Genomic DNA, 14,191 nt, shown 5'->3' on the forward strand with positions numbered 1-14,191 from the left:
TCCCTCGACCTATCTCTTTTTTTCTCTCTCTCCCTCTCTCCCTCTTTCTGTCTTTATCTCTCCCCTGTCTCTGTATCTTTCTTTTTCCCCTACCTATCTGACTCTCTCTCCATCTCCAGAGTAGTTACTTACCGGTCTGTCTGTCTTTATACACATTCTATTATTTCTATACATTTTTTTTTTTGTTATCTGTGTATTTAAAACATGCCGGTATTTTTTTTTTTTTGTGCATCATTTAGTCTTTGTGCAAGTGCATAAAGTTAGTGTTCATTTATTTCTGCGTCATTAATGTAATTCATAACTAGCGAAATTCTACGTAAAGGTTCCTCATCGTCAACATAATTATATATACGGAATATCATTTTGAGAGCTATTAGCTAAGTCTGACTGTCGAGTTTGATCTGTATAAAATACACGTCTTTCATATATAACTTCGTTTCGCTTCGTTTTGTCAGTCTTGCAACATTCACGTGCTCCATGATTATTATATTCGCAAAATAAACCACAAAAAATACTAATTTCTATCTGTTTATAGATGCATGAATACCATCAGTCGAGCAATATAGGCAGTATACTTGAGTAGCCGACTTGTAGAATAATGTAGTGACTACATTGTATACATACGTTTAACTACAACCACTGGCATCGGAACTACTGTAATACATCAACAATCAAGAGAATTCTGTCAGATTGGGACTTCCAGGTGACCTAAAGATGCAGGATGAATATCTAGGCAATGAGAGTGGCGCTCAGAGTATTTAGGGGAGCTTTGTGGTTGTCACGGAGGTTAACGGAGGACATTCAGTCATTTCTTATACAAAGAATACAAGAGAATGGAACACAGTAGCGAGATGCGGACGCGAAAAACCCTAAAACAAACATCCAAAGATTGAAGAGTAAATGAATTGATGGCGAGAAGGTGACCAGACGAAGAGAAAACAATAAGGAGACCGACTGCCAACAACGTCTCCGTCATGCCGGAAAAATGCGCCGAGCGAGGAAGGTGAACAAAAAGAGATAATTAAGACTGATGGTTGATGTTCAAGTGCGCTCGCACTTTACACCTACTTACCACGTCACTCATACCCCCTGCGGACAGAAGTAAAATGGAGACTCATATGTGTTAATTCTCCGGCTTCCAAGTTTGCTCAGTGAGTCACTGAGATGAAGACGTCTTACGTGGAAGAAGGGGTCGTTTCCCATCGAATGCCGTCACACTTGTAAACTGCTGTACCCCCTCCCTCCCGTAAAAATCACCGTGTTAACGATCAGGTTACTGCTTCAGGGATGCGATCTGCAGCCCGATCATGAGACGTGTTCGAAATTCTAATTTTCGTCAAAAAGAAGAAATAAAAGGAATATGCTGGAAATTTGACTTGTGTAAAGAATTTTACATATCAATTCTGATTTAGAAATGGTGGTCTGGTGTTGGTGATGTGGGGGGGGGGGGGGGGAAGGGTATGTGACGTTCCGTGAGATGGATGTGTCACCAATGAGCTGGTGATCTACTATTATACCAGAAGCACGTTGCTAGTGTTCTTTTGATTCCTTTGAAAAAAAAAACAACACACACACACACACACACACACACACACACACACAAAAAAAAAAGGACCATTCGGACGATTACTGCGGATCGGGAGGGGCGCATCGGGCGCGCGCCCCCTTTATTATTTTTTTGATAAAAGAAATAAAAAGAAAAAATGAAAGGGGGCGCGTGCACCCCATTTTTATTTTGCACCCCCACCTTTCCGGAATTCCTTGATCCGCGCCTGATAAATCTGAAATAATTACATTCACCAGACACATTATTATAAATATTTGTTCATCCGTCATTTATTCAATTTTTCATCTAACAGTTCCATATTTAAAAAAAAAATCATAATATGTCATAAACAAAAACAGGCGATGTAGGCGAAAATCGAGGGGGAAAAACAATCATCAAAACGCCCACGAAAATAAACACAGAGATCTTTTTTCACAAAAAAAAAAACTTATGTCGTTTTTGGTATAGTGTGAAATTCATGAGAAATAACCATGACATTATTCTGAGTACTACAAGTAACGGAAAACAAACAGGCGGGAAAATGTTAGAACGGTGTTCGGGAAAATAATCATAAAGAAGATTATAAATCTGTATAAAGGAAATGAATGAACAATCCCACCAATAGTTTGTTGGTAGTAATAAACATGATTCCTCTTTAAAGTCGTATTGTCAATATTGTACCCTTGCAAGTACAATGTAATGTCAGTGTAACGAATGACAATAATATTGTGCAAATGTTATGTGAACAACAGGTGTTAAATCAAATCCATTGTAATTGCAGACTTAGAAAGGTACACTAATCTTTCTCTGTATTACCAACCTGGGAATAGGATGACACCACTCGTAACTTTGGGATAAACGTAGGTGCTCATATTTTTTTTCTCGAACCAGAAGTTTCTGTGTAATTACTATATTTCCCAAAGTACTCTTATCCCTTCTCAGTATTTGTCATGTCCAATTTCTTTTATCCATGACCCCCCCCCCCCCTCCACTTCACGTGTCACATGACAGGTGACCATCATCCCGTCACCATGGCAACGTGAAGTGTTTCGTGATGGAAAACAATCGAAGTCCCATCTTCTCTGGACGGAATTCGCTCCACACATCTCTGCCGAAAGATTATGATATGAGAGCCGCTCCAGGCTGTGTGTGCAAGCTCGAATTTTAAACTCGGCCCTTGGGCACTTCGGCCGTGACGTAGAGAGGACAATATCGGCGGATGAGGTGAAAATAAACAGGACGTCACGAGTTGTTGAGAGGTGGCAAACATTAATGGTTAAGACGTTAAATACCTCCAATCATAAAGTGCCCAGATCGTGACCTCCCGCGCTACATCCCTCCTTCAGCTCGAGGCCATTGGCTTAACAGGGGAATAATCGGCATTTTGTACTTTGCTAAGGTCTTACGAGCGATCGAGATAGCCGAGTCTACACGACCTCGGCTGCTACGGTACCCATAATGCTCTATTCCTCTTGATTGACAATTCATGTAAGGTCCATTCTGTTCGATTTGTCAACGTTCCATCAAGGAGAGTGCTATAACACACATTCACCGATATTCAACTTGTCACAGCGTCGATCAACCGATCAAGGTTACTTTTACAAACAAATCACGCACAAGTACCAACAGCTATCAGCAAATCTGTTTCTGCACATAACATTTTCAAGTTCCTCAGAAAACTGAATTGCTTTGACAAAGGATACAACTATCTTCTCAAATGCGCCCATAGTTTTCTCGAGCATAATGTGAAATTCACAAAGACAGAGCGTCGGAAGTCATGACTTGAGATATTCAGTCTGTCAAAACTTACCTTTCAAATAAAATATATGCGAAATAAAATTACCCTATAAAATCTGACCTTCGCCATAAGTCCTTAAAACATCATGATAACATCTCACTGTATTTTAAAAAAAAAATCAGAAGCGACTAAAGAATGTTCATTGGTTTGATAAATGTCTTCTTTGTGACGGAGGAAACATAATGGTACTGATGGTTCTTCGGGCACCTATATCCCCCCCCCCCCGAAAAAAAAAGTAGACTTATATACTTTTGCTGCATTTGGGCCCCTTGGAATCCATCATTATCAACATAACAATGATGAATTTTTCACAAATTTCATCTTCTTTTTTACAATGCAATTTTAACATTTAGCTATAAGAGCTATCCTTCATGAAAGTATTTAAATCAGTTTCCTTCGATTATTAGTATCATTAAACGCGGATTCATCTTGCTCCCTCTTGAGTTTGACACATGGATCGCAAATTTTGTTAAATTTTGGATGCGGGAATTTCAAGCTCTTAAACACCCACTGTGCCTGGTTTTAGACTAAATATGGTCATGTGACCTATCACAATAACATTCAAAAGGGTTATATCCTTGTTATTAACTGCATACATTTGAGTTATACCATGCAATGTTTTAAATACTGTAAATGACAATCGCCGATGGTTCTTCTCCATAATGAGCTCATTTCTTTTTTTCTTTTCTTTTTTTTTTCCTTTTTTTTTTGTCATGCCCTGCTCCGGATGAAAGGAAGACGCAAACAGCAATACAAAACAATCAGAACATAACAAAATAGAGAAACGCGAGTATGAGCTATATCTGCCTCCATCCTGGGTACCCCCGTCGGCTATCTGCACGTCCCTCAAATCCGACCTCAGCGTATCACTCCTGCTTTACCCCGCCGCAGCTCCGGCATCGAGCAACATCTGCCCGCCAGCTGTCTTCACAGCCCGTAACAAAACGCTGCCATATATCCGCCAATAGGCACGCAGTATCCCCAGCACTCGTCGAGTATGAATCGCAACGTACAAATCACTCCAATCGACGAAAAAAATAACATAGACAGTGAAACATAGTCTTAAATATATCTAATTGCATTATTTTCGACTGGTAATAAGCCTATGATGGTGTCCTTTCCTATAAAGGAATAATATTATATCAGTATGAAATTGTTCTTTCATTATCATGCATTGTATTGCTAACATATCGGACAATAAATGTGACATATACACACTTTCGAATATGATATTCATTCATGTTCAAACACGATTTCTTAAAGGAACAATAATTAAATAAAGATAAAAATGATTAGCGCATTAGATTAATCACGTTGTAGACCAGCATAAAATAGATGATTGAAAAAGAACGTATATGTTTATATTCAATAGTCTGTTTGCTTATTCCGGTACAGTGTTATAGTGCAAACATGAAAACTTCTGAGGGCAGGATGTAAATGGATAAATATTTCTGTTACTGGAGATAGTTTAAGAGGGTCCGATTAGATGTGAATTAAAGCTGGCAATGAAAGGAATTCGGAGCCAATAGTAGGAAGTTTACATCAGAGAGGAAAACAGAGAGGAAAACTTAGAGTAAACAATTTAGATATATTTCACGCCATCAATCAAATACGAGTTTCCTGTTTCTAATTCCTCCTGGATTAAGGCATTAGGACGCTCATTGCTTGACCATAATATATTCCCTCATTGTTCCTCATTGGTTCGTCACCAGGAAATGTTAAATGCCGATGGTGTGAAACATTGCAAGCAATCTAAGCGATCCATGCCAAGAAATTCTATCTACATAATAAATCATATGCACAACGTGAATATGAAAATAACTAAAAGATTGTTAATGAACACTTTCAAATCTCATATTTTTGTAGACCATTTCAAGCAATTCAAATGTACAAGTGCAATCAACTCCATTTATATCATGATTCCATTTACATAGATACTGGCATTGATGTAATAACTACGTGGTCTCGACAATCAATTATGATTGTTCAGACAGGTTCAAAATACGAGAAGTCAGCTATTTTTGTAGTGCATTAAGAGACAGCATGTGTCAGCCGAAAGGTGTATACTCGTCAAAGTATCCTGAAGTAGAGTTACAGTTCGTGTGTCCCTTTTCCAGCCCTGAAAATTACTGTAAATTCCCTTCATAAGCTGGTATATTGTAGTGGTAGGTAATTGAGACCTTTCCTCTGTATAATAGAACTGGGAACTTCTTTATGGTGGAGGGTGGAAACAATACTATAGTTTTCCTGTTAATTCATTCTGACCCCGACAAAAGTTCAACCGTTATTCCCGGTACAAAAGGGGAGCGTATTATGTGTATCCCTGCATTCTTACAGTGAGGCGGGGTTAGTTTTTCTTTATGTTCTTTTAAACATTATTCTTCAATAACATGCAAAATTTCTTGAGGTTGGCAGAAGGGATATGGGTCTACATACAACCTTTAAATGATTTGTTTGCACGCGCTTCTTTTCCATTTCCTGTCACGTTTTCATCTGGGATTGTCGTGTTATCTACTTAGGACTTCTACGTACTTATTCCTCTGTCTTTTACAGTTTGATTGTAAACCTTTGTCAATTGCTTTAAACTTGCTTAAAAGTTCCACGGTTGATGTGGTAAAACAACCACAGGATTTAGAAAGGAAGGGTATCAGAAAGTCGAGGTAAAAGGTCCCCACGTCTATCTCCACTTAAGAAACCAGTGCGCGCGTTTGCAGGTGTGCGCGCTGAGGCCAAGACAATGTGCGAGATCGATACCGTCGATAAACTCGTTAGCACCTTAATTAGTCTCATTTTGGCATCTCAGTACCTGGGACGAATAGACAACAACAGCAACAACAACAACAAAATGATGTCATAATCAAACTCTTGTGATTTAGTTTCCATCGTCAAAAACTACGAAGACTACAAGACAGTGCACCACACGAGGGCAGTGTCTTTTCTTCCCCCTCCCCCTTTCTCTTTCTAGTTGGCGTAGAGCAGTAATGACTAGATAACAAAGCCTTCTGTAAATACTTGCCATACAATATATTTCTCTTTGTAGTTTCGAGGGGACAAATTCAGGGTGTTAGAGGGGATCCAAAGATTAGGTTTTGAGGAGCATTCATGATTAACAGATATTGTTCGAGGCTTAGTGCCTTTTTGTCATTGTCGTTGAGGGCAGGTTTTCACGAGAAAAGAATGCCCTGGCATTTGTTCCTGCGGATTACCACCATGTAAGCTTCACGGATTTGACCACTGGTGTATGGAGTTAAAACTTTCAATCTTCTTCAGTCATTTGTGTGGTTCGCTTTGAAACCCACCAAACTGACAGCCAAAGACGTTCTCCTCCTTCACTGCTCAAGTCATTCGGAGATTACGACAAGGAATGGTGTAATCTTCCTACACACGATTATTAGTTTCACAAAGTTTCCCTTTTTCAGAAATATTTGCCCAGAAACAAAAGGCTGCATCGCTGCGAGTCCATACACTCCATAGCCACAGCTGCACCAATATGGTATCGGCTAAACAATTAACAATCGTCTAATCCAGAAAAATGGCAAGTCCTAGATTTAGAAAGATGTTAGGTGACCGCGCCCAAAGCGTGATTAAAATACTTTGCTTTGTGTTACGCAGTGATTACACCTGAGAACATCATTGGATCTATGATCTAAAAGTATTAGCTTCATCTTATCAACCTAGAATTATGTTCCCGCAATTTCACTTAATACTCCTGAATTTTCAGTAAAACCATATGATTAGCAGTTCACACTGTCCTACATTTTGTGCAAAAAAAAAAGAAAAGAAAAGAAAAGAAAGCGCGGTAGAAAAAAACAAAACAATCGAAGCTTCAAAGCTTCGTTAGGATAATATTATAGCAAAACGTTAATGCTGTTTGAAGGAACTACTTGACAGTTCTGCACATGAAATTAGAAATGAACCATTAAGCCTTAACAGACTTTTAAACAACACCTTTTTTAATGCAACGGGGTTACAACTTGATGAAAATCCCGACGTATAATAGCGTTTCCTCTTTCGCTTTTTTGTCTTTTATTATGAATTCAGTGTTTCTTGTGAATTATTTCAACCCATTTACAAAAGTATTTTTGTGTAGGGATTTTAATTGGTCCGTAGTTTGTGCTTCTCACGATTCAGCCACTGTAATACTTGTTTGATATTGTATCTATCACCTTTAAATATTAAAACTTCGTAAACTTGATTTTTCAAAATGGAAATACACTGTAAAAGAATTGAATTGGATTGACAGCCAGACATAATTTTATACAAAGACACACATTATACACAATTGTCATGACAAAAGAGTGGTGAGAAATGAATGGAGTGAGGACAATGGGACATGGAGGATAAACACTGAACAGAAAATAGCGACTGCCCTGGTCGTGGGGAAAGGGATAGGTGAAAAAAAAAAAGCGAGAGAGTGCGCCGAAATGCGGCAGTCGCTGCGTTGGCCGAGGGCGTCGATAGGTGGCAGCATTGCTCGTTGATTTACTGAAATTCGATGAGACAATCACAGGTTTAGGCCGGGTGGCGGTTCGTCCAACCGAGTTGGCCCACATGGGGTAAGACGCAACGGGGGAGGTGTGGCTGAAGGGCGAGTCCAAGACTCACCCGTAGTGTGTTCTCGACCTATTATTATGCTGCACTTACTATGACATCATACACCGTCCATCTCAAGTGAAGTATTTCAGTATTAAGATGGGTATGCTCCTGTTAACATTCACTGCATAATTTGAGCATACTGTAATGCATCTTTTCTCATCAATGTATCCGATAATCCCAAAAGAAATGAAGACTATGTAAAAAGAAAAGCAAAATCAATTATCATCCATGAAACTAACAAATCCAGCTCTAGAAACAATTGTGATCAGTGTTTTCGAACAGCTGTTCTAAAAGTGTGTTATTTTACCTAGCTGTGATGGAGAATGTTAACACACATCTTCATTACAATGCGCAGTGGGGGATCCAAAACAAAAGAAATAAATATAAAAAATAATGGGAGGGGGGCGCTGCGCCCCCTTTAATTTGTAAAGTCGCCTCCCCTTTGCAAAATTCCTGGATCTGCCCCTGATGTGTGCAATAAAACTGTCAAAAACACTGTGGCACTTCTAAATGTGGTCTTGTTGGAATGAATGTGGCATAATAGAAATACTAGTACTACAAGTCCTTTTTTTTAATGCAATGGCAGCAAACAAAACAAACACACTGCCTCTTCATTTCAATCTAAGTTTAACACTGATTCATACATTTTACGAAAAACTGCCACTAACTGCTGTATATACTGTATGTACCTTTCTCATCATTCAATAGTTTTGTACAGTACTGGTTGAGGTGGGGATTCATGTTTTGAACGTTCTTAAGTGAGATAATGAGAAACCTCTTATGAAATATGAAAGAGCATGTAATTTTAAGAAAGATTCAACGTTTATTTGATGAAAATTGGTTTTCAAATGGCTGAGATATCCAAAAAAGTGATAATAATAAAAGGCGACATGCCACAACTTTATCAGGATCTCTTTGTTTCACCTTGTTTTTGGATATCTCAGCCATTTCAAAACCGATTTTCATCAAATAAACTTTTGATACCCCTTAGAATCGCATGCTCTTTGACATCTCATAGAGTGGTTTCTGAATATCTCGCAAAACGTAAAAAGCTAAATCCTCACCTCGACCAGAACTGTACACACCCTTTAAAGGACAAGTTCACCATCATAGACATGTGGATTGAATGAATGCAGCAATATTAATAGAACACATCAGCAAGAGTTTGAGGAAAATCGGACAATCCGTTTAAAAGGTAGGACTACTACAGCTTGTGTTGTAACATGTGTACAACGATATAAGGAAAATATAAAGAAAATTCAACATATTTTCACTTTTCTCGCATAAAAAAGAACACTTGACTTCCCTTTTTCAGAAGGCAAGGGGGAATAATATTACCCTTAACATACGTCAGTGACGAGTCAGAGAAATGTGTACTTTTTTCAAAAAGTAAAATTTTGTGAAATTTTCTTTATATTTTCCTTACAGCACTGCACGCATGTGACATCATTCACTGTAGTAGTCTTCTCATCCAGCGGTGACTGTGCAGATACTTTGAAAATTCATAACTTTTGAACGGATTGTCCGATTTTCCCAAACTTTCTCTGATGTGTTCTACTAATATTGCTGCAGTCACTCAATCTACATATATATGAAGGTGAACTTGTCCTTTAAATATGCATACATGTTTCCTCTCAACAACATATGAAACACATTCAATCGCTCAAAGGAAAAAAACAAACCACAAAGCCATAGCCATTTTTCATTAAATACAAAATTGTTGCAAATGATTTATTGCACCATATAAAAACACAAATACTGAGGAATATATGTACAGGTAATTCCACTGTAAGGGCACAACAAGTACCTCGACATGTTTGTGCAATGATAACATGCCCAGGTCATAATGAGTTTCATTATGAAATATTTGCCACTTTTGCGAGGAGCCAAGTTTCACGAAATGAAAATGCCGCGAAGGTTCATGTCTACACAGAATTGCTTTGAATGCCAGTGGCATTTTGCGAAAATTTCATGCAGAGGAAAAGGATGTCGCCTCCAATTCCCGAAAATTTCATGATGCAATGATTTCTGGATTTACAGTATACCTTATCAAAAGCCTTACAGAGCATAACAATAAATAAAGGCATTTTCTTTGATTTGCCAATGCTAGCCTAAACAGACCAGCAGCAGTGTTGTTTGAGACATGCTACCAAATTATTGCCAAGCTGTACTTGCACCAGTATGAACGCTGCCCTCTACTGTTCAATAATGTTTAGAACTGCCAGATCAATCCAGTACATGTAGTAACTAAGAGACGGCTGCTGTACACCAACACTGATGTACGTGTTCTGCCTATGGTACAAAAATTAAATGTGTAGATGTACAGGTAAACCACATTAAAGCCTTGGATTCTGAAACATTGCACAAGCTTTCTTGCATTTCTCTTTTTTTTAATATTTGGCACACTTATGTGGTGTATTTTGCGGCGATCTTATTATCTACTTTACAAGTCAGCTGATACTCACAAAATGAACGCTTCATGAAGACAATGCTTCCTGTCACTCAAAATGCACTGTGTACTGTAACCTACAGTGGGAAATCACATACTTTTCTCCTGCAAAGAGATAATACTCGTTTCTTATTCCACCACTTTGGTTATCGATTGTGAATTAAATCACATGCAAAATTGTCTCACTTGTCCAAATTTACGAAATAAAATACATTAGGTGTACATTCCATATCCGTTTCTTGCTGTAGTACTCCAGAATATTCACCCCTGTTAGATATATCTCCCTATACCTGGGGTACACAGCTCTGGATGCATTTTGAAGCAATGCTGGTAGATTTCTCATCTCCTCTCTCCTGGAGTATAGGGATTGAAATGTTTAAATGTAGAAAGAGCTATACCTTTCTTTTATTCATTCCCACTTTCCTTCTTTAACTCTCTCCTCCTGTTATTTGTGGTCGGGTCAATGGTTAAGATTTTCCCCAAAATTAGAGAGATAAACATTCCACACGAAGACTTGGAAATAATCCTGATTGAATGTATAACGAAACTTGAAGTGAGGGAAATACTATAGAGATTGATAACATCTCTAAATAAAAGAAATCTACACATTATGGTACATCCGCATTCAAGTGTCTTTATTATTCTCGAAGCACGGACCTGGCATTACATATGGCGACCCTGCCAGGATCAATTGCTTAGAGGATAATTTTATAAATTTGTATTTTCCTAAGTCTTACATTCAAGATACATTTAAAATTGTGTGTCGTTTCATACAATCGAGTAAATTATTGTTTCATCGTTAGTGTTGATTTATTAGAGTTACAGCCAGTACCAGTGCAGGTTGAATTTGATTTATCTGTTCAGATAAAGTTAGTCATGGCAGAGTTCAAGACTGAGTTCATTGTGTCAGCATGAGCAGTGTGTAAGGAGGATATTGCCCTAGAAAAGGCAATTTTAGTGATAGGGGATGACGTAAGCTCACAACATTCTGTTCTCGATAATATCTTGGTTGCGTTGTCGATGATAACTGATGGGGTACAGAGTGTGGTACTGCTGGAGAGTCCAGCTTGCTGTCAATCATCCGCAGTAACTGCCGTTGTGGACCTAGATGTCGAAGCAGCACAGATAATGCAACATGACCAGGACATTCACCTGTGTGTGGACGGGAACGTCAAACCCTTCCACTTAGCTCTTCTCACGTTGGGAGAGAAACCACTTTGCTGATGCGTGACTCTGGTGGAAGCCAAACAACATTGAGCTATGGCTGGGTCTTTGTCTTTCCAACAAGATGAGCCATCTTACATCCCAACTACTAAGCAAGAAGAACTTTTTGCTGCATCACTGGAGTCTGTGTGCTAACTATCGAAAGTTACGACCATTCTCAGGGTCACCAAATGAACCAAAGGAGGAAGAATCCTTCAAGGTATGGATGGAACAAGTCAAAGGACAGCTTCAGGAGTGGACTGATGCTGGTCTGGATGAATTTGAAAAGAGAAGGAGAGAGAGTGAAGCAGTCCGACCCCCGGTCGACCATAATTAGGGACTTGAAGAGAGATAGACTTAAAGCCACGGTACGGGACTATATTGCAGCCCTGGGGGTAGCATTCGGGACAACAGAGAGTGGCGAAGAAATTTTGTTAAAATTTCATGAGCTCACCAGGGGACCCCACAAGAAAGTATCAGATTTCCTTCTGAGAATAAATAATGTTCTTAGACAAGCCCTGGAGAAGGGAGGCGTAGACGCTGTTCAAGCAGACGTCACTGATCCCGCTTGCCATAAGGCCAGCATGACGCACTCTGGTAGACATCGTGGTTACTGGTACCCTCACAGGTGGACTCCGCAGAGTACTACATATCTTGCTGGACAGACCTCATCCGCGACAACCTTGCCGAGCATGCACGCAATCGTCGTCGGTGCTACTACAGGAACGTTCCATGCGCGGTTTGAAGTACTGTAGTTGCCTCTGGTCTATATAGCTAACCTTGTAGCTTTAACCTTGTAGCATGTGCGGGTCTCTGGAGTGTAATAAGTATCCGGTATTTGGAAACATTTATTTGTTCTTTTTGTTTTTTCACCTTGCTTTGTTTCTTGCCTTGACAAGACAAATTACAAATTAAACTGATTTAGTTGAAAAGTATTCCAGGAGTCATCGTGCAGTGTGTCGTAGTTTATGGTAGTCTCCCTTGGGCAACGCCCTTGTGACAGTCTGTCCTACCCACCTATTGTGTCTGTACAAGAAACATTATGTCTATCTATGGTGTAGCAGTGAACAGCATGTCTCATTCATTCCATAGTCATACATCTCGCCGCCACTCTTCCACAATCAAGTTCTTATCGTTCTCTGGTTTCTTTCTCTCATCAAGATCTTCTGATATGCTGACAACCTCTTTCTATTCTCACTTCCTTTCCGCTCCCCCTGTCATTTGTCACTTCATCTCAGAATATCAGTGATGTAAATGTAAACAACACCTGAAAGTCACCGGGACATGTTTTGTAAACATGATGTACAGTGATGTATCAAATGTATTTGTGTTGGAGTAATATGCTGGAGAACAATGAATTAAGAACACTTGCATTCTGACTCCAGAGCCAAGCAGTCGTGCCTCCATTATTCTCCTGAGTCCATAAGCATCTAACTTCCTCCCACAAACATAAAAATGGCATCGAGGATGCTAACTCCGTCTGCTCCCTTCGATATTTCGGCCAGAGCATCGCATGCTTGGTCGAAGTGGAAGATGGCATTCGAGTATTACATTGCCGCTACGGGAGTCACAGAAGATGCAGCAAAACGGGTATTTCTTCTTCACTGCGGCGGACCAGATGTGCAGCAGCTTTTTGCCACTCTGAATGGAGGAACATCTTACAACTCTGCTATGTCAGCCTTAACAGGCTATTTTGTACCAAAGAAAAACGTTGTATTTGAGAGACACTCATTCCGCCAATGTGAGCAACGTGACGACGAGTCTGTTGATGAGTACTACATGAGGCTTAAGACGCTCTCCTTCACGTGTGAATTCGGTGACAATGAGGACAATCCCATTCGAGATCAGTTCATTGACAAATGCAACTCTAAGTCGCTACGCCGTCGATTGCTGAGAGAGCCGGACCTTAAGCTTGCTGGTCTTCTCTCTATCGCTCGCGCTGCGGAAGCAGCTGATCGCCAAGCCTCAGCGATGGAGATGAAGAACTCGACCCCTCCACTGAGCACGTAGACAAAGTGACTGCTACACAGAGCTATCGAGCGCCTAATGACAGGCGTGGTCGGTGGTTCTCAAACCGCGGTAGACACCGCAAAGGAGGAGGAAGAGGAAGCGTGCCACAATAATCGCGCCAATCTAACTTTGGACCGTGTTCTAACTGTGGGATCAACGGACATCGACCTCCAGATCAGCAGTGCCCAGCTAGAGGACAGGAGTGCAGAAAGTGTCATAAAATCGGACACTATTGTACTGTGTGGACCTCTACCGACTGGAGAAACGCTTCTATTCGTCATTGATGCAGCTACACGGTGGCCAGAAGTTGAAATCCTCTGATCAACAACATCGCAAGTGATCACGTCGCGGCTAGATAAAATTTTCGTGCAGCATGGATTTCCAGATGAAATCGTGACGAACAATGGACCGCAGTTTATTTCGCAGAAGTTCGCGGAATATCTGAAAGCGATCGCTGTCGAACACTGCCGCGTCAAGACCTACCATCCACAAGCAAACGCAGAAGAAGAGAGATTCGACGCTACTCTCATGAAAGCAATCAGGACATCGAAACTGAGGAATAGCAACCGCAATGGCATCGAGCTATGCT

General features: G+C 40.0%; 1 protein-coding gene across 1 annotated transcript; it reads left to right on the forward strand.

The window, feature by feature from the left end:
- Positions 1 to 13,047: 13,047 nt before the first annotated feature.
- On the forward strand, positions 13,048 to 13,602 carry LOC139737567 (uncharacterized). Its single transcript, XM_071648250.1, has one exon. The coding sequence runs from the start codon at positions 13,048 to 13,050 to the stop codon at positions 13,600 to 13,602; it is 555 nt and encodes a 184-aa protein (XP_071504351.1).
- Positions 13,603 to 14,191: the final 589 nt, after the last annotated feature.

Source organism: Diadema antillarum, unplaced genomic scaffold (assembly GCF_040938485.1).
Source record: "Diadema antillarum isolate AM-2024a unplaced genomic scaffold, OU_Dant_1.0 seq00000696_RagTag, whole genome shotgun sequence".
NCBI classification, from domain to species: Eukaryota; Metazoa; Echinodermata; class Echinoidea; order Diadematoida; family Diadematidae; genus Diadema; species Diadema antillarum.

Coding starts and splice junctions, on each gene's coding strand:
- LOC139737567 (XM_071648250.1), top strand. CDS start 13,048: ATGGCATCGAGGATGCTAACTCCGTCTGCTCCCTTCGATATTTCGGCC.